General features: G+C 36.4%; 4 protein-coding genes across 5 annotated transcripts; 2 read left to right on the top strand and 2 right to left on the bottom strand.

Moving 5' to 3' along the window:
* Positions 1-58: 58 nt before the first annotated feature.
* On the top strand, positions 59-12,065 carry LOC110783435 (VAN3-binding protein). The gene is made up of 7 exons (XM_021987778.2): positions 59-493; positions 956-1,102; positions 9,206-9,653; positions 10,428-10,646; positions 10,741-10,790; positions 10,884-10,941; positions 11,694-12,065. The coding sequence occupies exons 1-7, from the start codon at positions 140-142 to the stop codon at positions 11,930-11,932; spliced, it is 1,515 nt and encodes a 504-aa protein (XP_021843470.1). The 5' UTR covers positions 59-139; the 3' UTR covers positions 11,933-12,065.
* Positions 4,703-6,754, bottom strand: LOC110783453 (caffeoylshikimate esterase). Its single transcript, XM_021987795.2, has 2 exons — positions 5,981-6,754; positions 4,703-5,187 (listed from the first exon to the last, which is right to left on the bottom strand). The coding sequence occupies exons 1-2, from the start codon at positions 6,650-6,652 to the stop codon at positions 4,849-4,851; spliced, it is 1,011 nt and encodes a 336-aa protein (XP_021843487.2). The 5' UTR covers positions 6,653-6,754; the 3' UTR covers positions 4,703-4,848.
* Positions 12,066-13,124: 1,059 nt separating the features above from the next.
* LOC110783460 (protein LIFEGUARD 2) lies at positions 13,125-16,241 on the bottom strand. The gene is made up of 4 exons (XM_021987800.2): positions 15,744-16,241; positions 14,989-15,102; positions 13,879-14,036; positions 13,125-13,620 (listed from the first exon to the last, which is right to left on the bottom strand). The coding sequence occupies exons 1-4, from the start codon at positions 15,991-15,993 to the stop codon at positions 13,414-13,416; spliced, it is 729 nt and encodes a 242-aa protein (XP_021843492.1). The 5' UTR covers positions 15,994-16,241; the 3' UTR covers positions 13,125-13,413.
* A 4,308-nt stretch (positions 16,242-20,549) lies between these two features.
* On the top strand, positions 20,550-27,359 carry LOC110783467 (ETO1-like protein 1). Of its 2 annotated transcripts, XM_021987809.2 has the most exons (5): positions 20,555-21,507; positions 21,632-23,347; positions 24,211-24,502; positions 25,243-25,552; positions 26,899-27,359. In XM_021987809.2, exons 1-5 carry the CDS (start codon positions 21,377-21,379, stop codon positions 27,117-27,119), a joined length of 2,670 nt encoding a protein of 889 aa, XP_021843501.1. In that variant the 5' UTR covers positions 20,555-21,376; the 3' UTR covers positions 27,120-27,359. The 2 variants fall into 2 exon arrangements, with proteins under 2 accessions (XP_021843505.1, XP_021843501.1); XM_021987813.2 differs by lacking the exon at positions 26,899-27,359 and having other exon boundaries at positions 20,550-21,507; positions 24,211-24,497; positions 25,243-25,439.
* The last annotated feature ends 260 nt before the right edge of the window (positions 27,360-27,619 follow it).

Raw genomic sequence — 27,619 nt, 5'->3', positions numbered from 1 at the left:
CCCAAAAAAAGAGAAAAAGGTAATATACCCAGTATAAAAAGGGTGAACAACAAACCCATATTTTTTCATTAAAGTCACCAAGAAAGAAACACAAACACAATTTACAGAGAGAAACCAAAGAAATCCATCCCCTGAAAAAATGGAGGATACAAACCCAATGTTAATTTCCAAAGAATCCAATTACAACAACAATAATGATAACAATAAGTTACCAGAAAGCCCAAGGTTACCCATGGAATTTCTATCAAGATCATGGAGTTTACCTGCTCTTCAACTCTCTAAAGCTCTCTCTCTTTCTCTCCCTTCTTTAGTCCCCAAATCTGTTGCTCCCTGTACTACCCCTCCTATTTTTGAAGAAGATGAAGAAGAAACTCAATCTATTTTATTTTCTGGGGATTCTGAAGATCATAAGAGGCTCATTTCTGGGAATTCCTTCTCTTTTGCTTCTTCTGCTACTTCTCAACTTGTTCTAGAGCGCATTATGTCTCAATCTGTAAGTTCCTTTTTTAAAATTACCCACATTTGCATCTTTTGGGGTGTTTTTTCTTGTTAAATTTGATTGCTGATAGTTTTTTCTCATTTTGAGCATAAATTTATTGTTTTTACCCAGAAAAAAAAAAAACACTGGTTTTTTATGATAAGTTTACAATTTCTGGGCTTTTTCAAGAGAAATTCTAGAATTTCTATGATGGGTATTAGACATTTAGCTCATATTTGCAAAAAGAAATTCTAATGTTTGGTGACTGTGACTGTAATTTGATGAAGAAGCATAAACAAAAGACTGTTTTTTAATCCAAAGTTCACATTTTTTAGACTTTTTTCAAGAAAATATTCAGAATTTCTGTGATGGCCAATGACAGAGACTGTATTTAGGCATTTTGCTCAAATTTTCAAAAAAGTTATATTTTTTTGGTGAGTGTGACTGTAAATTGAAGTGATTGTGTGGGTGTTGCAGGAAGTGTCACCAATGACATCAGGAAGGCCATCATGTAGTGAGCCACCAAATGGGATTGGAGGCCAAAGCTTCTCTGCTTCTTCTCTTACTGCTGAAATGTTTGACAGTCCTACTGATCCTATTTCACCTCCTGTTGATTTTGACAAGGTCTAAATTCCTAACCTTTTTCTCTCTTCTATTCTCAACTTCTGTTTTTCTTTTGTCTAGTTGTTTATTTGATGACCAAGTTATTTTTCCAACTTATCGTAAGACATTTAAAGTACCACTAAAAAATGATCAACTTATCGTGAGGGTCACATACTATAAATTTACGTTACTCAGACTTGGTTACTAGCGTCGGACACGGGTGCGTGTTCAAGTGTCCAACACGGCTAATGTGGGAAATTTCCTTGGTTTTAGACCAACATGAAGTGTTGTAGGTTCATATGCATGTCCTAGTATCGAGGATCCAACACGAGGTAAAACAAAGAGTCGGAGTAACATAGCTATAAATGGTATAGGGCAAAATTAAAGGGACGGACTGAAAAGGAAACTGGGAAATCTTTTAGGGGCGGAGGGAGTATGACCGATAGTATGTATTTTTGATTTGTTAAACATTTGCGTTAAGTGAGTGCTTTTTGACATTTGTTTCTCATAATAACCAAGTATCATTGTGTGCTTTTAGACATGCTTCAGCTGTACTTAAAGAGACTTAAACTCATTAATTATGAGTTAAAATTAATGCATTTTTGTTCAAATTTGACAATGGTGGGACATTTAAATCTCTAAAGTTGCCATCAAAGAGTGATTGTGAATAAACTTTGCCTATGTTGGAAATATACTTCACCATCAAGGGTTTTCGTGATAAGATTGCCACTCCAAAAAAAATATCCCACTATTATTAGTACTTTTAAAGGTTGAGTATCTAGGACAATCGAGTGCCTAGCACTATCAATGTCTAACCCGATACAAAGTTACTGAGAGAAATTCAAACCCGAGTTAAAACTAACCCCATTAACCCGAATCATCAGCATTTTAGGTGATTTTTAGTTGACATAAAAAGTAAAAGAACCATAGGAAGTACTTCGTATGACTTTACAAGAAGTAAAAGATTAGAGTATTGTTTGGTTGACAAAAATATGGGAAGTAACACTTATTAGGAAGTTCTATTTCCTACAAAATGAAGGAAAGCTTACCTAGGTTTTACTATGGAAATTTACTTTTCATGATTAACCAAACAATATCACCCACTTTCTAGTAAATACTTATATATGGAAAAGATTCTTCCAATAAATTTTACTTTCCACGATCAACTAAACCACCCCTTGATCTAGGAAACACAGGATAAACCCCATTAGAAAACACCATTTTAAACTTTAAAGTAAGATCTTTGAATTGAATTTCACTCATAACAATAAAAAACCAAGATTAAACTGGGTTAATTATTGCAAAAGAACACATTAATCCTAGTGAAAAAAACAGAGATGACAGCTATAAATAATGTCCTGCTTAGTTACATAGAGATGTCAGTTTTTGTTTCCTGAGATTTCTCCTTTCTCTAGTACAGTGTACAACACTTTACTTTTTAGGCAGTCTTCTTATTCAATGGGTCTATGAATTATGATTGTTGTTATTGCGCAGTTTATTTACTTCCTGGGGTGATCACTTTTGTTTCTTTCAATGCTACGACTGTTAACTTTTTTCCCCCTCCACTATTGTTTACCGATTACTCCCTTTGTCCCTTAAAGATTTGTTAATTTGTTCGGAGTATTGAAAAAGTTGTTAGATTTGTCATTTAGAATGTGAGGTATAGAGTAGTGAATAAAATAGAGATGATGGTCTGGACTCAGGACAAAAGAAGATAATAAATTATCTTTAGAAACGATTTAAAAGTGAAATCGGGGCAATATTTTAGAGACGAAAGGAGTATTAATTATTACTCCAAATCCTTTTCCCTAATCTTTCATTTTTGGTGGGAATGAGTCACAAGGACAATGTAAATAACAAATGGGGACGGGGTAGAGGTGATCAAAATTCGGGCCGGGACGGGCTTTAACGTAAAAACTTATGCCAAAACCTATAAATTTGGTGCAGTTTTTTTGGGCCGAACGGTCTTTTTCGGAATGAGTTCGGGCTTTGGTCTAAAAACCCATATTTGAGGCTGTCTAAGCTACACTTTTCAGGGCAGATCGGACTAGCGGACCGGGATATAGATGATCAGATCTTGGACGGAGATTTGAACCTGAAACCTGCATGACTTAGAAACCTCAAGGGTCCATTTATTACCGTAATCTACCTAAACCTTCCAAATGCAAACTTATCATTTGTACTTTGTAGGGGCCACATTATGGTCATCTGATTGGGTTGGATAAAACCATTTTTCTTAGATTCTGGACCCCTAACTTTGGCACTACATTGCATATTTGAAAGGACTTGTCTAGTTCTCTAACAAGAAATTTTTGTACATTTAGCTATTTACCCATGGGTTCACATTGAGCAACCTCTCTTCCCCTCAAAAAGATTGATCACTTTGTAATTGGAACTCACATTGGAATAAAGCAGACATTTTTTTTTCTTCAGAAAAGAATAGTGTTCTACTATTCATCTGAATTTTAACTTACCATAAATTATTGAAACTTGTTTTATTCTAAAATGAACTTTTTTTTTCAACGTATCAAACGTACTTGTCATAGTGAAACATACTTCGAATAGGACTTTATCATATTCAGCTTACGTTGAGTTGTTAACAAGAAGAAGTTTTAGAAAAACATAAGCGTAAACTCAGATAAGTCAAAATATGTTGAATAGCACACGCTTCACTTATTCTTAATTTATACGAAGTACAAATTATTCGTAATCCGGTAATGTGGATAGAGTTATGTAAACCCCATCTCATAGACGTCAAATTATTCCAACTTCGTACGCTTTTATTGTTTGTTTTTGTTGCATTCAAATTGAAATAGAGGAAAAAGGATTCTCAAAAGAGCAAAGAAAGGAGACAGAGAAGGAAAACTGGAAAAAGTAGAGTGAGAAATCCTTTTCCCTGTTTGGCTCGTTTATTTTGTGGGAAAAGAAAATCCCTCCCTTTTTTGACTAATCTTTTCTTTTTAAGTTTTCCAAAGGATAATAAAGCCAATAATAGGACAAATATAGTACTCTTTTCTTTCAGCAGAGACTTCAAAACATGTTTAATGACCTGGTTTATTAAGCAGCTTTTTTTGGGGATCCTCAAGTTTTAGGTACATCCCATAAAAAAGATTACAACATCATTAGAGCCAAAACTCTGAACATGTAGCTCGATTAACCACTAATCAATTGTTAGGCTTTGTTATTTTGGTCTTACTTTTATGGAGTATTGCTTAAGAAACCAGACCAGGTAAAAGAAACAGAGTTTATCATATCTGACCAGGTCAGGTGAAAAGTACGCAACCTAACAATAGAGCAAAAAGCATTCTTTCGGTGATTAAGGGTGTGTTCTCTTAATTTTATAAGGTTTGAACTTATCTGAACTAGAACCTTATTTAATTTACAAGACTTTATTTAACTTATAAGACCTTATCAGACTTTATAAGACCTTATTAGAACTTATACTCTTATAGGACTTAATTGAAACTTATTAGAACTTATTTATCTTATCTGAACTTATAGGACTTGAAAATAAAGTCCTATAAGTTGAAGAGAACACGACCCTAACTGTCTGTTTTTACCAAACACGCGAAGAAAAAACTACTCAAAGATAAAAAAGTTCTAATTTCGCAACCTTCCTCATAATTTAGAATCCATTTTTCATTAAAATAGACGAGATGTCAGAAACTTGTACACATAATAAGTTAAAGTTCAAACACAATATGCACCAATGCACCTTAACTTTAACACTTCCAAATAGTTGAGACTCAATACAACTAATGTAAAAATCACTTGCACCCTAAAGCCCTAGACTTGAGCCAATCCAAGACATCACCAAAGACAAGCTCCACATCATCCTCAGACTCACCAACCAGCTGATGCCACATACCCGGATAAACCTTTAGTGTCTTATCCTTGCTGGAGGCGCGTGTGTACAACTCCTCGACGCAGGCGGGGTCACATACGACGTCATCTCCACCGTGAACAATCATCAAGGGAACATCTATTTCCTCTAACCTCCCTTGAATCTCCCTGCATATCCTTACCAGCTCGAGCGCGGTGGCAGCGCGTGGCTTTCCCATGTGCCTTTTTGGGCTTGCAATTGCTAGCTTACGCTTCCATTCCACCTTAAGGACACATTAGACATTTAGATCAACATGTTGGTAACATGCACAAATTGAGCACAATTAGAGTTACAACAAGTATATACATGACGCGATTGATTTTGACACACACATTACGCGATTGATTTTGACACACACATTACGAAAAGGTAAAAGAGAAAGTTAAAGGACAAAAGTCCCTTAACAACAATCAACCAGCCATCATTTTCACCAACTCACCAGAAAAGTGATGGAATATATGACTATTCACCATACATGAACTTTTCCGTAATAAGAAAGTTCCCTAAAAGATACTGTGTCGTGTAAATAAGAATGGAGGTATTAACGAATGTGGATATTTCAAAAATCATTTGTCCATTTTCAATTAAAATAATAAATTATTTAATATATTTGGATTTCGAATTACTCCGTACATTAAACGAAATCGAAATGACTAGCAAAATTAGTTATAGAAGTATTTGAATTGATAAATAGAGATTACTTCTTCTAGTTTTCATACAAGTATACACTAGGACGAGTAGTGTTTCTTTTTGGCGGGAATAAGTCACAAGGAAAGGAGGGACAAATGAAAATGGGGTGAAGGAATTCGAAATTGAAACCTACTGTGTACAGATCCTCAGTTTTAACAATTAGGCTAAGACTTCATTAGTCGATATGGATGATTATGATTCAATTATGTGGCTTATACCCTAATATGTAATTATATATTACGGAGTATTACTTAAAATCAACATAAAAAATGTAAACAAAACTAAATAATCAATTGGATAAAAGGATGAATTAAAAAGTTCCAAACCTTGAAGGACACATCAGGAATTGAACCGCGAGTAGGAACCACGCGCCAAGTAGGTATCAACTTAGCAGCCACCCCAAGAAGGTGTTCCAAAGGCCATGGTGGCATAAACTTTTGGCTAATCCCACACATAGCCCCATTCAGCACAACTCCATCAAACCCCCCACTCTCACTCTCACCCTCACCCTCACCCTCACCCTCACCCACGCGCTTCTTCCTCAGCGTAATAAGCAGCGCAATCGCCCCACCAAGCGACTCCGAGTAAAGAAACGACGGCAAACCCGGCGCGTGTTTCACACGAAACGAATCAAAGAACGAAATACAGTCATCAATCACAGGGTTGATATCAGGGATGTGCGCCACGTGGCCATCAAGCGCGTCGGAGAATCCGTGCCCTTGGTGGTCAATCGCGCAGACGATAAACCCCGCCTTGGCGAAGTGGATGGAAGTGAGTTGGACGGTCCAGCTTGACTCGCCGGTGTAGCCATGGACGACGCAGATCACCCCGATTTTCTCTCCTTGAAGTGGGGCCCACCACTGAGTGAAAAGGTTCAGTCCTCGCGAGTTGGTGATGTACTCGGACGAGTGACTCACTGAGTGCTTGGCGTAGAACTCGTCCGGTGAAAGTGAGCCAAAGGGACTCTTTTCGTTCGCTTCTGCTACTGGGTGCACCATTTTTTTTTTCTATTCTTTTTTTTTGTTTACCCTTTTTTATTTATAAAAAGATAATGACACAAAACAGTTTTTTTGTTGCCAATAAAAGTGGTAATAAGATCAACCAACCAAAGTAGTTGAGTTGGGTGTCTTTCCTTTAATGAGATACTCCCTCGGCCTTTTAATACTCTACCTGTTTTGATCGGACACACTTGTCAATGCACAATTTTGACCACCAATTTCTTTAACTACATATTATAAAAACTTATAAAAGTTATTAATATTTTGAAAATATATATTAAGATGAATCCAAGAATATATTTTACATGATTTTTGTACTATAGCTGCTAATTTGCTACTCTAGTTTCGTTCCCCTGAAACTCTGTAATCTTATCATTAATAAAGATTACAAATTATCAAAAAAAAAAAATATTAACATTTGTTTTCATATACTAGAAATAAAATAGGGTCAAAGTAAATTATGTGAATAGTGCAAAAAATCAAAACAGGTCGAGTACTAAGGGACGGAGTGAGTATATTTACAGTCCAACTTTTTACCGTGAGTCTTTTTACTCTTCCCTAGCTGCCCTGCTTAGGAAGTCTGTGCAGGCTGCAATGCAAGCAACCATACCAGTATACGGCACTGGGCACTGGGCACTGGGCACTGGCTGAATGTTTGATGGTTGACTTTTGGGAGTTACCCATCCCAAAATTTACCCTTTGTACATTGAGGTGAAAATGTGAAATCCAATACAATTACTCTGTAGTCCGTGTGAGCTAGAAACCGTGTGATAATACACCCGGATGTATAGTGTACTCTACTACTCCAAACTGTTTGATTCAAAGAGAAATTATTGAAATTACTTACTGTACAAAATTACGTTTGGATTCTGAGAGAAATGATTGAAATTACTTACTGTACAAAATTACTACACTTCACATGAAGTAAATTAGTATTTTCTACTGCCAAAACAAACACCCCCTTATTTTCGTACATGTCTTTTTTGTTGTTTGAGTAGTTGGGAAATGATTTTGGCATGATTTAGCAAGAAAATTATCCAACTGAAAACAAACACCCCTTTATATTTTATTTTTGGCCATTACATTTTGTCTCTTTTTGGATCTTAGCAGTAGGCACTATAGTTTAATAGTGTGTCATTCTTTAGTCTTGGATTCCTAGTGTCTAGGAATTGAGCTCAATATACTTGTAGCAATGATAGAACAATAACAGCTTGTGCACTTGGATTTTATTCCCTTCTTTTGGTGGTACTCCGTAATGATTTGTGTATAAGCTAGATTAATTCTCTCTCGTCTTTTCAAAAAGACTGCGGAGTCATGATTTTGGAGTCACGTAAAAGAAAACCTCTCATAGATTAAACACTCAACCTAGACAATTTTTATCATACAACCGTTTGTACCTTACAAGGTACAACTTTTTTTTCTTCTTCTTTTTGATTATGCTTTATTTTGTAATCATGACATCACAAGAAAGTATTAACAACTATAAAAGGACTAATTTCTCCTTTGAACAATTTCTTCCTATCTTTGCTACAAAGAGTAGCTTTTGAAAAAGAGAAAAGAGAGGTGACACCCTTCTCAAACAGTCAAACCTATAAAAAGAAAAAGAGTAAAAGAAAGTAAGAAACAAAGGAAAAGGATCTAGACTCTAGAGTCACCCTATATTATCTGGTAATCTCGATTCATATCTAAAGAGCTTTTGCAACCCTCCTTTGACAAAGCTTGCCGTTAAGAAAAGTAGTCATGTGACTAGCATGTGGTGCCTCCTTCGGCTCTTATGCCTGATGTACTAGGCTACTAGCATTTGTTCCATTACTGTAACATACTAACATACTATGGAATTATTTCAGTCTTTGTAACTTGTAGGTGATCAATATGCCATGGATATTTCGGCTTTTTATGTGATATAATTAGAGAGTAATAAGTTATGACATACTTCGTATTAGGAAAGATATGAACTTTGATGGATACATGATATTAGTAAAGAACTAAAGATTTGGAAAATGTAGTATGGACTTCAATGCATAAATAGTAACTAGGAAATTCAATGCATAAATAGTAACTAGGAAATGCCGGATGATCAACTTTAACTCTTTCTACTCCCTCTGTTCCTGAAATTGAGAAAATTCAATTTCTAAAGGTATATTTTGATATTTACCCCCTTTTAAGTTTCAGGTTTTTGTATTTACCACCTTATAAAATGTAATTATATATTTACTACCTTAATTTTATGAAATGTTTTAAATTTACCGCCTCTTAACGGTTTTCATCAAACTTTCGGTCCATGTGAACCTTATTTAACTAATTTTTTTAATTGGAAATCTAATGAAAGAGGAGGAAAATCAAAGAAGTTGGTTAAGTGGAGTTCACATGGATGAAAAAACGGATGAAATTCCTTAAAAAAGTGGTGAATACGAAACTAAAACTAAAAAGGTGGTAAATACAAAAACCTGAAACTTAAAAGGTGGTAAATATGAAAAAATCATTTCTAAAACTAAAACTTTCAACAGCAAATGATTGTTTTGTTAACTTATCACCGTTCTCCTATATTTGCAGTTTCTGAATTCCAGCAGTACCCCGCAACCTCTACTACCTCCCATCTCTGTGGGTCCCAGAAGTGGCGGAACCACCCCTTGTGCTGGCGGTTCTGTTGGCAGTAAGACAGTAGGGAGATGGCTCAAGGAGAGGCGAGAGAAGAAGAAAGAAGAGTTGCGAGTCCACAACGCACAGCTCCATGCAGCTGTTTCCGTGGCTGCAGTCGCTGCAGCGGTGGCAGCTACTGCGGCGGCAACTGCAGCAGCATCCGGATCGTCAGGGAAGGACGAACAGGCGGAGCAGACTGACATGGCAATGGCTTCGGCCGCCACTTTGGTGGCTGCACGGTGTGTGGAGGCTGCTGAGGCAATGGGTGCTGAAAGAGAACAATTAGCTACTGTTATTAGTTCTGCTGTTAATATTCAGTCTCATGGTGATATCATGACTTTGACTGCTGCTGCTGCAACAGGTTAGTGTTTCTATCCTCTATTCAAACACATTCAGTTTACTCATTTTCTACATAAGAGAAAAGCTTAGAAAAAGAGGTTAATGCTTGGGAAATTGATGTGATCATGTATGAGCAAGTATTTATGGCTGTTGACAAATTGGAATATAGTGATAGATTAATTTCAACATCAAACTTGCTAAGATGAATAATGTCACAAAAAAAATGAGGGAATGTTTATAATCACTGTAAACCAACTAAGTAAGACATTGGTCTCCACCTTGCAAGAGAAGTTTACTACAAAGTGCAGACACTTCAACAAGTAGTCTATTATTCCAATATCGACTAATAGTTCGTGCTTAGTTATATTTTCCTTGTTAAACATGATGAGTTTCCACCAAATCCTTAATACTTGGCTGCTCTGCATGATATCATGTCTGAAAGTCGTTCAAAGAAAAGTTGCAAATTATACTCAAATATTAGGTCACATTTGATTTGGGGTCTTTTTTTCTAAGAATTTTGGTTAAAATACTATGATAACCCTTCACTGTCTAAAATTTGAGTTAGGGACCAAGGGGAATCCGTAAGTTTTACTCTGTATAGTTCAAAGTTCAATGTACTAAATTCAGACAGCGGACTATTACTTTGGGTTGTCTGAAATAGAAATGTGGCTTTCTATGTAGAGATAAGGGGAAATATTACCTTATAGCAACCATATTTCTTTGAGTAGCATAATATATATGCCTGGAAATGCGTATAATGTGAGATTTACCACCAATTACATTATGCATAATACAGCATTAAGAGGGGCAGCAACCCTGAAGGCAAGGACAATGAAAGAAGTATGTAATATTGCAGCTGTTTTACCAGTGGAGAGAGGTATCAAAGGTGAGAATAGGCACAGTCGAAATGGTAGCTACAATGGCGAGGCTAATCAGCAAGGTGAAAACTTTCTTGGTTTATGTAATGAAGAACTCCTTGCCAGGGGATCCGAGCTTCTTAAACGCACTCGAACAGGTAAATACAGCTTTTCTGGCTAGATTTAGTCAAAGCATTTCAGTACTTCAGAGTATTGTTTCATTTGGTTTACCCGTTTACCCTTTATATCCAGGTGATCTGCACTGGAAAGTCGTCTCAGTTTACATCGATAAAACAAACCAGGTTTGATTCTTCAAAAACCAGTTACCATTCTTCTCCACTAGTCCAATAATCAGTCATTTTTCTGAAGTATATATTGTTCTCTTCATCATGCAGGTTGTCCTAAAAATGAAGAGTAGACATGTAGCAGGAACAATAACCAAGAAGAAAAAAAGTATGCATTTTCTATTGTTAAATGTTTTATATTTATGTCAAATTTCATTCTATCAACTCAAAGAAAATGCATAACTAAAGCTCCTGGTTCTTTTAAAAATTGGCAAATGGTCTCTTCTTCTAAATTGCATGCCTGGTAAATGATAAAAATGCCAATAATAAGACAAATATTGCACACCACCCTTTCTTTCAACAAAGACTTCAAACATGTTTAATGACCTGGTTTATTAAGCAGCTTTTCTTTGGGATTCTCAAGTTTTAGGTACATCCGATAAAGATGATTACAACATCATCAGACACAAAACTCTGAACATGTAGATCGATTAACCACTAATCAATTGTTAGCCTTTTTTATGTTCGCCTTACTTTTATTGCTTATTACTTAGTTTTCTTAAAATCAAACCAGACCAGGTGAAGAAAACGGAGTCTAACAACTAATTAGTGGTTAATCATACCACACCAGTCTAGATGAAGAAAACACAACCTAACAATAGATCAAAAAAACCTTCTTTCGGTGATTGTCTGTTTTACCAAACACGAGAAGAAATAACTATTCAAAGTTCAAAAGTTTCAATTTCGCAACCTTGATCATAAATAAGAATGAAAAAAAGTATGCATTCTATCAACTCACAGAAAATGCACACAACTTAATCTCCTAATTCTTTTAAAAACTGGCAAATAATGTCTTCTTAATTGGATGCCTAGTAAAATGACAAGTAAATACTGAGATTTATTGTGGTTTTTCTCTAACAGAGGTGTTGATGGAAGTGTGCAAAGACATGCCGGTATGGCCAGAGAGGCGGTCCATTGATCTCGGAGGAGATAAACGGCGTTACTTTGGGCTAAAGACGGCCACACACAGAGTAATAGAGTTCGAGTGCAAGAGTCAGCAGCAATACGATGTATGGACTCAGGGTGTGTCAAGGCTGCTGTCTTTGGTCAATGAAAAGAAGAAAACTAATGCTCCAAAAAACAACATGTATTGGAATTAGAAGACAAAATACAGATATATAGCAAGTCAATTTGGACAGATCTTTTTTTGCCTCCTGTTGATATGGTTGGTTGGTGTTTATATATGTATCAAAACTCAAGTTTATGGGAAGGCAAGCATGAATTTAGCTGTAACCTAAGCATCAGTTTATAACTCTGTGAATCTTCAAATGTAGTTTCTCTGTCCATATTACACTGTATCTCTGTCAAGCTCAAGCTGATATTGGGAACTATGTTACTCCGACTCTTTGTTTTATCTCAAGTACCCGTGTCGGATCCCTCGACACTCGGTCATGAGTACGGACACTCCGACACTTCATTTTGGTCAAAAAATCAAGGGAAATCTCCACAATTTAGATGTGTCGAACACTTGGACAAGCTCCCGTGTTCGATGCTAGTACTCGAGTCTGAGTAACATAGATTGGGATACATCTGAGCTCAAGTTGAGTACTGACTTTTCCTGAGCTTGCAATGTTCAAGTTCAGTTTAACTTAAAATGTGACCATTAACCAAGTAAAACATTCTCCCTTATATCCCCTGTATGGCTTATGGGAGGGGTGGAGCACTTCAAATCCACTCAAAAGACAATAAAGCTATGTCCTTTACGGAACGACTTCTTTTTTATATCCTGCAATTTCATACACTTTATTAGTACACTATGGGCTTTTTGGTTGACTGGTAACAACCGAGTTTTCAGGGATGATCCACAACCTTGTCTGCAGTTCAAGCTTGAGTTGAGTTCAGTTCAATCGCACCTGCGATTTCTTCACCCACTGGAAAGAATTTCTATAGGGTTATCGTCAAGGGTAATGAATCGCTAGGGGATATAACAAATATAGTGATAGGACCCTGGCACGAGGATACTAGGAATGCATCAATGGGCTGGTACTTGAACGGGAAACCAACGGGAACAACGACAATCTTGGGGGGTGCACAAACTTGTTCAGCTGCCTCTGCTCTACAAACGGAAGCCAATGCGTGCCTACTGGGTCTACAATGGACTTCGCAAAGTCAATATATAAAGAGTAACGATCCTTACAAATTCGAAAAAGCTTATTGATTTGTTACAACGAGAGGGAAGTTCAGATATGCAGCTAAAATGGACGCTTCAGAAGATCAAAAAGATTGAAATGAACTTTGACTAGTGCTGTATCAACAACGTTGACCGTGACAGAGTTCACCAAACACATGTCCTAGCAAGAACAGCTTCAACTTTATTTGTTTCTTCTAATAACTTTCCTTAGTTTTTAAGTAGGTAACATAATACACAAAATGGCTACAAAGGAGCTTGTTCACAACTATATGTTGCATCTCATTCAACCCAGGCAACCAGTAAAATTCGGAAAAGAAATCCGTGTACAATTTTTTTTTTTCCCATAGTATAAAAATTTCTCCTGCTAAAATTGAAGTAATATGTACTTACAAACTGGTTAACATTTTCTTAACATGGTTTACAAACACAAATACAATGGCAAAAGTCCACCTAACTGTCAGCAGCTCTGAAAACAGTTAGCAGAGAAAGGAAGAGGTTGATAATGTCGAGATACAACGCAATAGCAGCCCATATGTACTCGTCGTAGGTGTATCGTTTGATGAGGTTATCCGTGTCATAAACGATGTAGCCACAGAATATGATCGATGCCACACAACCATAGATCATTACACCAATTTTGCCCAATGGAAAGAATATCTGCAATCAAGTAATTTACGGGATTTAGCATTGTTGAACAAACAAACTGTTGAGAAGATTAACCCAAATATGAGTTGGAAGAGATTGACTAAACATACAAGATTGATGGGTTACTCAACCTATAACCAATTGGTTTTAGGATGGAATCCAATCAGACTTATATGTGATCAGTCTCTTCTCGTGTACGGGCTCGTGTATGGCCCGGTGGGTTTATCACAAACTTTTGGAAAGAGAAAAACATCTGAAAGGTGATTATACCTGAATCATGGAAAAGATGATTAGTACAATCAAAGCTCCGAACAAGAAAGGGCCAAGGAAGTTGAAGTCATGGCCTCTCTTTGCTGCCCAGAAAGTGTAGGCAGTGAGACTTAGAACCACTGCAGTTGTCAGAATCACGGACTCCAAAATGACTTTCCCTATAAATTATAAAAGCTCCGGTAAGTTCATGCCATAGCTTACATTGTGCAAGTTACCAATTCAGCTAATTTTTCCACGACAAAAAGGAAGTTCTCAATAAAAGAAAACCATCTCTGCAACAATCTATCATTCATCAGTAGCGCAAAACTTAAATCTAAACAGAGGTGGGCTTCTCACAAATTCAATATCACAATCTCCAGCATCAGACTTTTCAAGCCATGGGAAACTCCTAACTTTTCATGTCAATATTTCCTACAAAGCACACTATAAAACCACCTCCACAAGTTCACCATAGATGCGGCTTACTATAACCAAACTAGATTCTGAAACATATGTACACTACCCCCAACGACAAATCACTAGGATGCAAGTGCGGAAATTCAGTCCATCCGCTGGAAAGTAATATATATTCAGCAATGTGAGGGTAATATGATCTACTCGGACATGGGTATGGACACTTTCATTTTGGACCAGAATCATAGCAATTTTTTCCCAAATTAGCCGTGTCAGACACTTGTACGTGTCCAATATGGGTATCCGAGTCTAGGTAACAAAGGATATGATTATATGAAGTCCATAGGTCTTGTTTGATAGTAATATGTAGCAATGTGAAGGTAATATTATTGATGTCTACATGTTCATATCAAATGAAACCTTCAATTCTGATCCAGTATCAGATACTCAGAATGCAAGTAATTGCAACCATTTGAATTAAAAACATAAAGACAGCAAAGAACAATCAACAATGGTTGCTTGCAAGAAAGTCATTTATCTTTCCCTCAAAGTTTGCCAACCCAAGATACTTAAAACAAAAGCATTCGGTTGATTAATAAACTAAGATAACATCAAGACATAAATGTCATGTCACATTCATTTCAATTCAAGTTAAATTCAATTCATCAGCTGCAAATGAAAACTTAAATAAACGAAACCGCGCCGAGAAGAACTTACCACTAGTGAATGCACATGTCAACCCAACAGAGAAGGCAAGTGTGATAGTGAAGATTCCAAGCAGTATGTAATTCAATGGATGACTTTGATGATAGTAATACAAAGGACATAGCACTACAATCCACAACAATAGCACCAAATTAGAAATAACAAGAAAGCCAAACAATTTCTAAACAATAAATTCACAATAATCCAGCAAAATGAGTAAAAAAAATTAGAATATATCAAAATGATGAACAATTCCAATAAAATTCCCCATTCTAATCATTTACAAGCAAAATCACCAAAGAAAACAACTAATCCCCACAAACATCACATGAAAGACAAACCTAACGAACTATTTCTAAACAAAAAAATTCACTAAAATCCAGTAAAATGAGTTAAAGTTTCACAATATATCAAAATGATCAACAATTCCAATAAAATTCCCCATTTTAATCATTTACAAGCAAAATCACCAAAGAAAACAACTAATGCCCAAAAACACTACAAGAAACCCATGAAAAAGGATGTCAATTTCTAGTAAATTCCTCCAAAAAATAATACGGAGTCAACAATTGCAATCAACCAACAAGTCCACATCTACAAGTCAACAATAACAATCAACCCCAATTTCAATCCAACAGCTAAAAATTCAAAAGACGGGTAACAAAAAACCATCAAAACCCCAGTTCAATTCGATCAAATTCCAACATAAAAATCACCAAAAATAAATCCCAAGATCAAAAAGAGAGAGAGAGAGAGAGAGTTAATACCAATAAAAGGAGTGATGATGAGGATGATATAGCAAGCGAGACCACCACTACTAGAAGTAAAGAAAAGGGCAATAGGTTCATACGAAACAACAACAGCACCAACAGCAATGGTAGCCAGCAACTGTATTGCGATGATTGAGTAAACTTTTCTGATAAAACTCCATCGAAGTTCTGGGTTCTCGAGCATCACAGGGTACAATTGTTGTGATCCTCCTTCAATATCATATTTCCTGCTCGCTTGTTGCCACATGATGAATGAATGACGATTTCTTGCTTGTTTCAGAGGAGAGACAGAAAATGGGGTTTGGAGTTTCCTAGTTTTTTAGGTTTCCTTTTTTATGATAGCGAAAGAGTGGGAATTTGATGGGGTTTTGTGGAGAGAGAAAAGGATGAACGAAAGTTCTTGAGAAGTCGTCGTCTTCTTCTTCTACCCGTTTCTATGAAGGCGGTGATTAAAGACGAGGATGATGACGTGGAAGATTCCAGAAATGTGCCGTTTTTTTAATAATTTTGTGTAAAGACTGGATTTGGTTTCTTCTAGGGCTCTCTTTCAAATGTTCGAAGTTGCCTAAATGAAAATCCATGTAAACAACAAAATTGGATCATATCGAATGCATGGTTAAGTTTTGGGTCGGGTCTAATCAAGTCGGGTAACATTGACTTTGGTTAAACATACATTATTAGTCTATGTGATCAACGTGACAACGTGTGACCGTATTATTCGATTTTATCAAGTTGATCTCAGGTCAAGTCAAATTTGGGCACTACTCTGTCTGGTAATAATTTTTATGTTATGTCTTTGACATGTAAAATATATGAATAAAACTTTTTTAATTATATGAGAAGTACTATGTAAGAGGACTTGCATTCTGGACTTATTATTTTCATGTGAGATACGGAGTACATAATTTGTAGCGAAAGTGGAAGGTGATGGGAGAATTTCACTGTTACATTAGTTGAGCTAAAATTTACTTTTTTTTGAGGGAAGAGCTAAAATTTTACTTCCTACTTAATTATTGTTTAAATATCCAAGAAACGATTATTTATGAATAGACGGACTATAGTGTTGGCGTTATTAAAAATAAGACTAAGTTGCAAAGTCTTCAAGTTGATAATTAAGTATATGATTAAGAAATTAAAAAAAAAGGACCATAAAATAACAAGAATTAAAAAAAAAAAAAGTCAAAATGGCTAGAAATGGGCACATTGGTCATCGATCTGAAATTAAGTTGCTGGTTCAAATATGGAACAGTCTCCTCATACAATGATAGAATGAAGTGTCAAGTGTGGTTTCTCATTCCGTACTATCGGTCATCATTTTACATATGTCATACCTCGATGTAAGTGGAACACATAAAATTGTGCTCTCACGGTGAATGTGCCAAAATCACTTCCCATACCCAGTGGCGAAGCTAGGTAGGTGCATGGGGGGTCCACCGACCCCCCAAAAAAAACTGGAAAAAAAATACTTATAGCTGAGAGCTAAGAGACCTGGTATTATAGAGAATCGATCTCTTAGTTTATACTTAAAAACACCCGCTCCATAAGTAAGAGATCAGTATACTATAGAGAAATCCGAAGATAACAGTCTTTAGAAACAACCGTTCTCTAGAATTTTGAATAACTCTAGAGGGATTATCTTAAGAGAGCAATCTTTAGAAACAACTGGTCTCTTAAAGTTTTGAATTCAAGTACCCGCTCTCTTAAATTAAGTTATTCTTTTCAGTTTTCACCACACATATGAAAACCGTAGAGAATAATTGTAATAATTTTGTACGATTGTAATATGAATATTGATTAATTTAAGGACGATACATTTTTCTTTAGTAATATATTGTGTGTTGTGGAGGATCACCCGACACAATACTCTAAAAATCTTGGGAACGTCACTGCCGACACCCCAAAAAAAAAATTCTGACTCCGCCACTGCCCATACCAAACACATGGTCATAATAAAACTCGTTGTTGTAATTATTTTGCATGCTTACAAAAAGATAGATGTCTTAGTTAGTTATTTTTGACTTAAAAATACAAGTAGAACTTAAGAAAGGCCTACATTTACATGATGACTACAAATAAAGTACAAAAGTTGGCTGCATTTTGAAAATGGGGGATGAAATCATGGTCTTTTTCAATCTGTGGACATTAACAAATGCTAATAAAGGAGCTAGATATAACATTACTCATGATTAATGAAGCTCTTTGTCCGTACTTTACCATTTATAATTTTACTTACCTTATTATCTCTATTTATTTGTCCGTGGCCTAAAAGGAAAGTGATAAATCCAAAGAAAATTTTATTTCTTCCAAGGAAATCCACATTTTTTAAAAGTTGATTTCCTTGAAAAAAGTAAAAATTTTCCTTGGATTTATCATTTCCCGGCCTAAAATGGACACAAACATAAACTGTTTGGTTAAACTTATTTTATTTTAACTTACTTGAACTTATATTGCCTGAAAAAACATCCTTTGGTGCATGAACTGAAAACAAAAAGAAATCTTGAATTTAGTCTTTTTTTTTTTTTTGTGCAAATGTGCTACAAGGGTGGGGATGAGAATCGATTCCAGGATCATTTGGAACCGGGATAGAAACTCTAACCAACTGAGCTATCCATCCCTCTCATTTAGTCAAATTCGTTGTACCAAAGTTTCACAACGGCTCAAAAGGTCAACCTCAAACGGCTACAAATCTACAATAGTTTGTCCTTTTTGTTTTAGCCTTTGGGATTAATGTAATGTAACCCACTAATCCATGCACAATATGACCAGTCCAAGACTCTAAGGGCCCAATCTCTTTTAAGAGATCAGCCCAAGTTAAATAAGCCATCATGCATAGAGATCAGCCCAAGTGAAATAAGACATCATGCATTAACTTATTTGTTGAAGGTCAGAAAAAATGTATTCCTATACTTGTAAATTGAACTTGAATTGGTCAATTTATTTTTAGTTCTATTTTTTTATAAGGAAAGAAAAAACAAGCGAACTACCTGATGCCATCCTTTCGAATGGGTGAATTACAATGAACTTGAATTGATCATAAACTTGGCTAATTTTGAGCTGAAAAGAGTATAATACGAAGTATAAAACAACAATGGAACGTAAAGAAGCAAACTTACTCCTAGCAACTTACTAAAAAGTAGCCAAATTGAGAATAACTATGTCACAAATTACTCTGTATTCAATGGAAAACTATTATCACGACCTATATCACTTTGTGTATAATAAACTTATAATCTAAAAAAATAAATGTAAATTGCTATATTTTCAAACGATTATTCTGATTTTAGTACGTTTGAGTGGATTTGTTTGTTCAAATCAAGGCTAATCCAACTACCAAGGTTTCAAGTTCAAGGATATGAACAACTACATGGTCAACATTGATGCTATTCCATCATAAACCATAAATAAAAGTATTAAAGTTCGATAAAATATAACATTGTGAATGTAAATGGATTCAAAATAGTACTCAACAAATTTCAAACATATTTGAAAAAATAGCAAACAACAAAAAGTCGAAAATATCTAAGCGTAATCGAAAAAGTATCTCATATTAATTAAGATTACTTTCAGCGACGATAAAACAATTACGAAACAGACCAAAGTACCTACCATAACTTGTTTTCTTCCTCTTAAAAATTTACATTATTCACCATTGCCACTTTGCATCACACAAATGTGGAGTACACGAAATTGATTGAAGATGACATTCATCTAACTCCAATCACTATCCACTCTTGTTCATCCGTGGGAATCATACACATGTGAGAATAATTTCCACTCTGTATTACTACAATTAAACTAATTATTTAATTAAATATTAATTAATTCACTTTATTTATTTCTGTTTTTTTTTCCATCTCTCTGCCATTATTATGTATTCAAATCAACAATCATCAAAGTCAAGGTGACCCACTATACCCATTTCTGGCATTTCATCTTTGTTCAGCTGTGGGGTCCACAATCCTTGCTGTTCACATGCACAAACGTCGTCGTTTTCACCTTTACCCACCTTACACCAATCACCCATTCACCACCACATCTCTGTTTAATCACCAAGAATATTAATTGCATTTAATTATCATACAATCCTTTGTTTAAAATATTCTTCAACTTCCTTTTTCTAAAGTTTAAACTTACTCCCCCTATCCCGAAATAATTGTACGGTCGTACCGTTTTTCTTACAAGGTTGTCCCGAAATACTTATACCGTTTTTGTAAATGACATATTTTTTTTTTTTCTAATTTTATATTGGTTCTCTCACTTATTTAAGGTCCCTCTTATATTTCTAACATCTAAAAAATATTTAAAAAATTACACCCACCATCCAGCACCCTCAAAAAGTTGATACATTTAAAAAATAATCTATGTCAACTACCACAAAATAATAAGTCAATTAAATTGCCTTAAACTATGTGTCGGTCTAACCGATGCGAGTATTCCGGGACAGAGGGAGTATTTACTTTGTATATTGATCTCTTGCCAAGGTCGAGTTGTCGACTAGCTTAGTTACTCCCTCTATTCTTAAATGTTTACCCCCATTTGTATTTTTATGGTTTCTCCAACTTATACTTATAAAAAGTTGATATTCTTAAATTATTCATTCAATCGAATTAACAAGATCCCGCATGAATGTATTATTTTTTATAAATTATGAGAACAAGGTCAAACTTTAAAACATTTTAGGACGAAATAGCTTACTCTGTAGTAAAATTAAATCACATCTAAATTACTTATGAGTGTTTTTTAATGTCTTAATAAAACTCAACATATTTTATTATTTTAATTAATGACGTATTTTTCCCTAGTCCTGAATTCTGACCAAACACAGCAAGCTGCAAATCTTTTCTGGGTTTCTCCAACGGAAGAAATCAGAGTTGCAAGGAAAAGTGAGCAATACGGAAAAAGAAAATGAAAAAATAAAGGAGGGAAAAACAAACATGCTATTCTATAGTCTATAATTAATAAAGTTAATAACTTTTTCACATTCAACCAACAAACAAAAAGGGGGAAGATAGAAAAGTGAGAAATTTCATCCTTTGGATTCTCATTCTCTCTCTCTTTCTCACACTTTGATCTCACGCCTACAAGCTCATTTCCCCATTTTGTTCAACTGGGTATTTGAATTCAAGCTAATTAATTTCTGGGGTTACTTCACTTTTCTTGTTTTAGCTCCAGTGTAATTTTTCTGGGTTGTTTTTGCAGCAACAAATCCAGAGATTTCTGGGTTAATCTCCTTATTTCTCTCCCCATTTTGGTGGATTAGGTAAAACAAAATTGGTTGGTTTTAGTTTATGTGATGTGGGTTAGGTTTAATTTGGTTTTTTGTTTATGGTAGAGATTCTTTTGGTGTTTTCTGGGCTTATAAAAGTGTAAAGTTCACCACAAAGTGTATGTAAAATAGTAGAAAAAGTTATCTTTTTTTCTTCTTCTGTGTGATGGGATGTTTTTGAAGGTTTTGTATGTGTAAATTTAATTGGGGTTTTTTGGGTGAATTTGTGTAAAAATTCCACCTTTTGTTGTAGGGAATTTAACCCTAAAAAGTCTAGATTCTTCCCCCTGGCTGAATAGCTAGGAGGGAGGTCTCACATTTGCCTATTGTGGAGATCTGGGAATTGTTCCGAGCCTTATGTCCAATGAGGACAATATTTAATTCTGAATCTTGTAAAGAAACACTTCATCTCAATGTACTAAATCCACAGTCATGGCTTCAAGTTGAGAGAGGGAAATTTTCTAAGGTAGCTGCAGCTCAAGCATCTTCCTCAATGTAAGTAGCATTTCTTCAATTTTACTTGATTGATGTGAATTTCAGCAAATTTAGATGATTGTTGTGGTTGTTCTTGTTGTTCATATTGTTGATTGGTAGTTGTTTATTTGGAATTTGTTTGTAGAGGATCACTTGTCAAGGTTCCTGAACCGCCAATTGTCGCGCACTTTAAGCCTCTTGATTATGTACAAGTTTTAGCTCAAATTCATGAAGAGCTCGAATCGTGTCCGTTGAATGAGAGGTCAAGTTTGTATTTGCTACAGTTTCAGGTGTTTAGGGGATTAGGAGAGGTTAAATTGATGCGTAGAAGTCTTCGGACTGCGTGGCTTAAGGCTAGTAGTGTCCATGAGAAGATTATATTTGGGGCATGGTTGAAGTATGAGAAAAAAGGAGAGGACTTTGTCTTTGACTTACTTGGTTCTTGTAGTAAATGTGCTAGAGAAACCGGGCCAATTGATGTTGCATCTGAACTTCAAATTAACAGCACCAGTTCACGGTCCTCCGAGGAAGCATCCATCAGTGGGAATGAAAGTGATGACAGTGTTGTTTTTCGGATTGGGAATGAGAGAGTAAATTGTGACAGACAAAAAATGGCTAATCTTTCATCTCCATTTTGTGCTATGTTGAATGGTTGCTTTACTGAATCATACTGTGAAGAAATAGATTTCTCTGAAAACAATATATCAGTTAACGGTATGAGAGAAATCAGTGACTTTAGTAAGACTGGATGTTTGAATGAAGTTTCCCCGGATTTACTTGTAGAGATGTTGATATTTGCTAACAAGTTCTGCTGTGAAAGCTTGAAAGATACATGTGATAGGAAACTCGCTTCACTTGTTTCCACCAGGCAAGATGCAGTTGATCTTCTAGAGTGTGCAATTGAGGAGAATTCTCCAATTCTAGCAGCCTCTTGTTTGCAGGTTTTTCTGCACGATCTTCCCGATTGTTTAAATGATGATAGGGTTGTGGAAATTTTAGGCAATGCAAATGGGGAACAACTGTCTATTGTAGTTGGACAAGCCTCATTCTCACTCTTCAGTTTATTGAGTGAAGTTTCCATGAGCCTTGATGCTAGTTCTGACATAACTGTGTTATTCTTGGAACGTTTGGTGCAATCTGCGAAGAATAATAGACAAAAGATGTTAGCTTTTCATCAACTAGGTTGCGCGAGGCTTCTACGGAAAGAATATGATGAAGCTGAAGAGCTTTTCCAGAAAGCCGTAAAAGAAGGACATACATACTCAATTGCTGGTTTGGCTAGAATAAGTTACAATAAGGGTAAAAAAAGTTGGGCTTTTGAGAAGCTTAATTCTTTAGTTTTATCTTCAACTCCTTTGGGATGGATGTACCAAGAAAGATCCCTTTATTATGAAGGAGATAAAAGGTGGGATGACCTTGAAAAAGCAACGGATTTAGACCCAACACTTACTTATCCGTACATGTATAGGGCTGCATCTTTGATGAGGAAACAAGAGGCTGAAGCTGCAATTGGTGAAATAAACCGTGTTCTTGGTTTTAAACTAGCTTTAGAGTGTTTGGAGCTCAGATTTTGCTTCTATTTAGCCCTAGAAAATTATGAAGCAGCTTTTTGTGATGTTCAGGCTATTCTCACTCTTTCTCCTGGATATAGAATGTTTGAGGGCCGTGTTGCAGCAACCAAACTTCGTATGTTGGTGCGTGAGCATGTCGAGAATTGGACTACTGCAGACTGTTGGTTGAAGTTATATGATCGGTGGTCTTCAGTTGATGATATTGGATCTTTATCTGTAATTTACCAGATGCTTGAATCTGATGCAGCTAAAGGTGTCCTGTACTTCAGACAATCATTACTTCTCCTTAGGTATGCTCTACTTCGAATATCGTGGATTAGCTTTTAAACGGGGAATTTTTACCCTAATTTTTTTGTTCAGTATATATATTACTGTGTTTGCAGTGCCCTTAGGTCTAACAATTGCCCTTGTCTTTGGAGTCAACTTTTACATTGTCAATCAAATACACAAAAAGGGTCCTAACTCAGCAGAAACTTTAGCAATTAAGAGAATCATTTTTGTAACTTGTAAACCAAATTACTAAACATACCCCTTCCACTGGTGTGTAGATCCTAGTAAAGTAGATCAGTACCTCTTAGGCTCCGATTGGTAGGGTGTAAAACGTTTTCATGGAAAACGATTTTCCCCTTTTAATCATTTTACGTTGTTTGGTTTGGCAAGGATGAAAAACAAATTTCCCATAACTTCCTCAAAGGTGAAAAACCTTTTCCATTTGAAAGGGAAAGAAACCACGTTTCCTCCTTACCTCCCCCTCAATCTTCACCATCTTCTCCCATTTTCTTTTAAGGAACCAAACAAATGAAAACTAGTTTGGAATTGTGTTTTCTCTTGAAAAATGTTTTCCATGGAAAATCATTTTGCACTGTAAACGTTTTACACCAAATCATACGGAGCCTTAGTGCCTATTTATACTGACAATCTAGATGCTTGTCCTTTTCTCTTAAGTCTCTAAGTAGATGTAGCGGGAATTTTGAAGCATGGATAAGTTAAATTTGCGTATTCTGAATTTATGATAGGCTTTACATTATGTGAACCAGGAAAAACATTTCCTTGCCCTTCTTTTTAGGTATTGAAAACTAGGACAGGGTAAAATCTTACATTATATACAGAGTGCTGTTAGCTTTTACAGGCATCTAATTCTGTTCTCAACCAGGTTAAATTGTCCAGAAGCAGCAATGAGAAGTTTGCAGTTAGCTCGTCAACATGCATCAAGTGAAGATGAGCGTCTGGTTTATGAAGGCTGGATACTGTATGATACTGGCCACTGTGAGGAAGGGCTTCGCAAGGCGGAAGAGTCTATAAAACTCAAGAGATCATTTGAGGCTTTCTTCTTGAAAGCTTATGCTTTGGCTGACTCTAGTCAAGATCCGACATGCTCTTCGGCTGTTATTACACTTCTTGAAGATGCCCTGAAATGCCCTTCAGATAGGCTGCGAAAAGGTCAGGTATGGTTTTCTGGGCAGTCAACAACTTGGCATTTGACTGGGATGGCCTATAACTGGCTGTGGCTTTACACATTTCAGTAAAATCTAACTTAGTCTTTGCATAGTCATAGGCTACATACTCCTAGATTTTCTCTCCGTGGATCCTCGATTCCTAGTGCAGACATTGTTCTAGTAGACCTGATCAACTATAGCCCGGTCCGCTGGCCCGACCCGACCCGACCCAACCCGAACAAGTACGGGTTTGGGAATTTGGGCAGCCTCAAATACGCTTTTTTAGACCAAAGCCCGGATCAGGTCACTCACAAAAGAGGAAATCCATTCCTTTAGCATAGCAAGGCTACGCTCTGATTAACAGTCCACTCATTTTATTTAGAAAGACCTGGAATTGTTTGATCTCTTTCATATCTTCTTCTTCAATCAGCTTCTCGAGTAGGCAAGGAATTTTTTTTCTTCAGTAGGTCAATCATCCACTCTTGAATGAAAGGCGGGTTTTAGAGAATCAAAGTAGGCAGCCTCAAATACGCTTTGTTAGATCCAAAGCCCGAGCAGTCGAGCACAGCCCGAAAAGCCCGCACCAAATTTATGGGTTTGGGCATGATTTTTGTTGTTTAAACCCGTCCCGGCCCGAATTTTGATCACCCCTGCACTGTCGACAGGAAATTTAACTGTTAAAGTACATGCTGTGATTGTTTTTCCCATGTCCACTACCCAACACATGCTAAAAAGTTTAAACATGGCAGGCTCTGAACAATCTAGGGAGCGTCTATGTAGACTGTGGGAAATACGACTTAGCAGCTGATTGCTATGTTAACGCTCTTAAGATCCGACATACTCGAGCTCATCAAGGCCTTGCACGGGTTCAATATCTAAGAAATGAGAAGACTGCTGCATATGAAGAAATGACAAAGCTGATTGAAAAGGCGCAGAACAATGCATCTGCATATGAAAAGAGGTCAGAGTATTGTGATCGGGACTTGACCAAGGCTGACCTGGAAATGGTTACCAGATTAGATCCACTTCGAGTATATCCTTACCGTTATCGAGCTGCAGGTAAGAAACTTTGTTTAACTTTCTGCATAATAAAGCTCTATGGTTGGGTTGGAACACTTATAATTGGGTTTTGGAAGGTGTTGTTGGGGGGTTTTGTAGCTTGTTTGATTCCTGTTTGCCTTTTCTATTTAGTGGTTGAAAGTATTTTTCCAGGTTGTCCTTGATGTCATTTGTTATAGGAGTAGTTCTCCAAAGTTCAATCAGCAAGAATAATGAGATACAGAGATCTGATATCCTTTACTAAAATTCTATTTGAAAAAAGGAAGCGTAAATAAAATGGTATAATATCCTACAACTCTTGGGGAGTGTTATAAAACGCTTTCATAGAAGAAAAAAAATCACCTTTTCAATCATTTTACGTTGTTTGGTTTGGCAAGGGATGAAAAACAATTTTTCATAACTCCCTCAGAGGAAGGGAACCACTTTTCCACATTTTCTCCTTACCTCTCGCTTCCTTCTTCCCATCGATCTTCACCCATCTTCTCCCATCTTCTCCTGTTTTCTATGAATTTTCTTATAAGGGACCAAACAAAGGAAAACTAGTTTGGAATTGTGTTTTTCCTTGGAAAATGTTTTCCATGGAAAATTATTTTTCACTGAAAACGTTTTACACCAAACTAAACGGAGCCTTGGTGTGTTTTGCAAAGAATTACTTGCCATACCCAATTCTCTCATCGTGCTCCTCGGGGTGCCTCAAATTGTGGTCTATCTTCCATAGTTCATTTCCAAGCATGCTCCTCTTTGAAACTTTGAATTACAAGATCCTTCTCAAAAATGTTTCTATAGTTATGGTCCATGTCAAATCTTCAACTCACCAGAGTTGGAAGAGAGCCTTAGCAATTTCTCTAGCTTCGCATTACGGGTGCGTTCTATTCAACTTATCTAACCTGAACTTATTGGAACTGAAACCTTTTTTTTTAAGAAACGCCCTACATAGGACTAAAAGCTAACGTCTCACTAGCCCACCCCTAATTTATTTTTTGTGAAGCATCATGTTCTTAGAAAAATTAAAAAGTTTGAAGTAGTTTCCCGAGGGTATGTACCTCCCATTTCCGTTACCCCTGCCTAGGCTAGAGCTTCATTTTGAGGCACCGGGTTAGTGATAATTGACAGAAGAAATTAGACCTGGTTATCGGGCGGGTTGGGTCAGGGTCGGTGCAGGTCAAAAGCGGGTCGGGCCTGGGTCGGTGTGGGTCAAAGTGGGTCGGTTAAAGAGCTGGTCATTTTTAGCGGGTCAATAATGGGTGGGTCAAAACGGGTTGCGGGTCAATAGCGGGTCTTCAAGACATACTTTGATGCTACAATCTAGTCAATATGCAATACTGAATTCTGTTTTTTTGGGGCAGTTTTGATGGACAGCCACAAGGAGAAGGAAGCCATTGAAGAACTCTCAAGGGCGATTTCATTCAAAGCCGATGTACACCTTCTTCACCTACGAGCAGCTTTCCATGAACACATCGGTGATGTCATGGGCGCACTTCGGGATTGCAGAGCCGCACTTTCTGTTGATCCGAACCATCAAGAGATGCTGGAGCTTCACAGTAGGGTGAACAGCCATGAGCCCTGATCATTCATTCAGATTATGGATGCATTTTGTCATACAAGAATGAAAAAAGGATTATTAATGCACCAATTTGCATGCTCATTTCTTGTAAATTCGATCCCGAGTTATATATCATGTATTCTAATGAGGTGTTATTATTTTTCTCACCTCAAGTTTTGTAACCTTTTTATGTTCAGTGTAGTGTATTTAAAGTTACAGTGAACAGAAAAATGAAGAAATCTTATGAAGTAGCTTCTACAAGAACTTCCCCTTCTCATTAATCTCATGTATGCATTCACACACATACTGAAAAGCGTCCAATAATGCGTCTTAGATTGCACCTCGGAGCTCAATCCAGTTCCTTGGTGTAGATGATGATTATAGATCTTACGGTTTTTTCATGAAATGCCCTTACGTTTTGTAAAATGCAACAAATAACCTCAAAGTTTTCAAAATACATAAACAACCGTCTAGGCGTCTAATATTTAGGTATTTGGTGCATTCCTGAAAAACCAGGGGTAGTT

This window comes from Spinacia oleracea, chromosome 5 (genome assembly GCF_020520425.1).
Source record: "Spinacia oleracea cultivar Varoflay chromosome 5, BTI_SOV_V1, whole genome shotgun sequence".
NCBI lineage: Eukaryota > Viridiplantae > Streptophyta > Magnoliopsida > Caryophyllales > Amaranthaceae > Spinacia > Spinacia oleracea.
The sequence above is the reverse complement of the archived record's forward strand: the minus strand, read 5'-3'. Positions and strand labels throughout refer to the sequence as shown.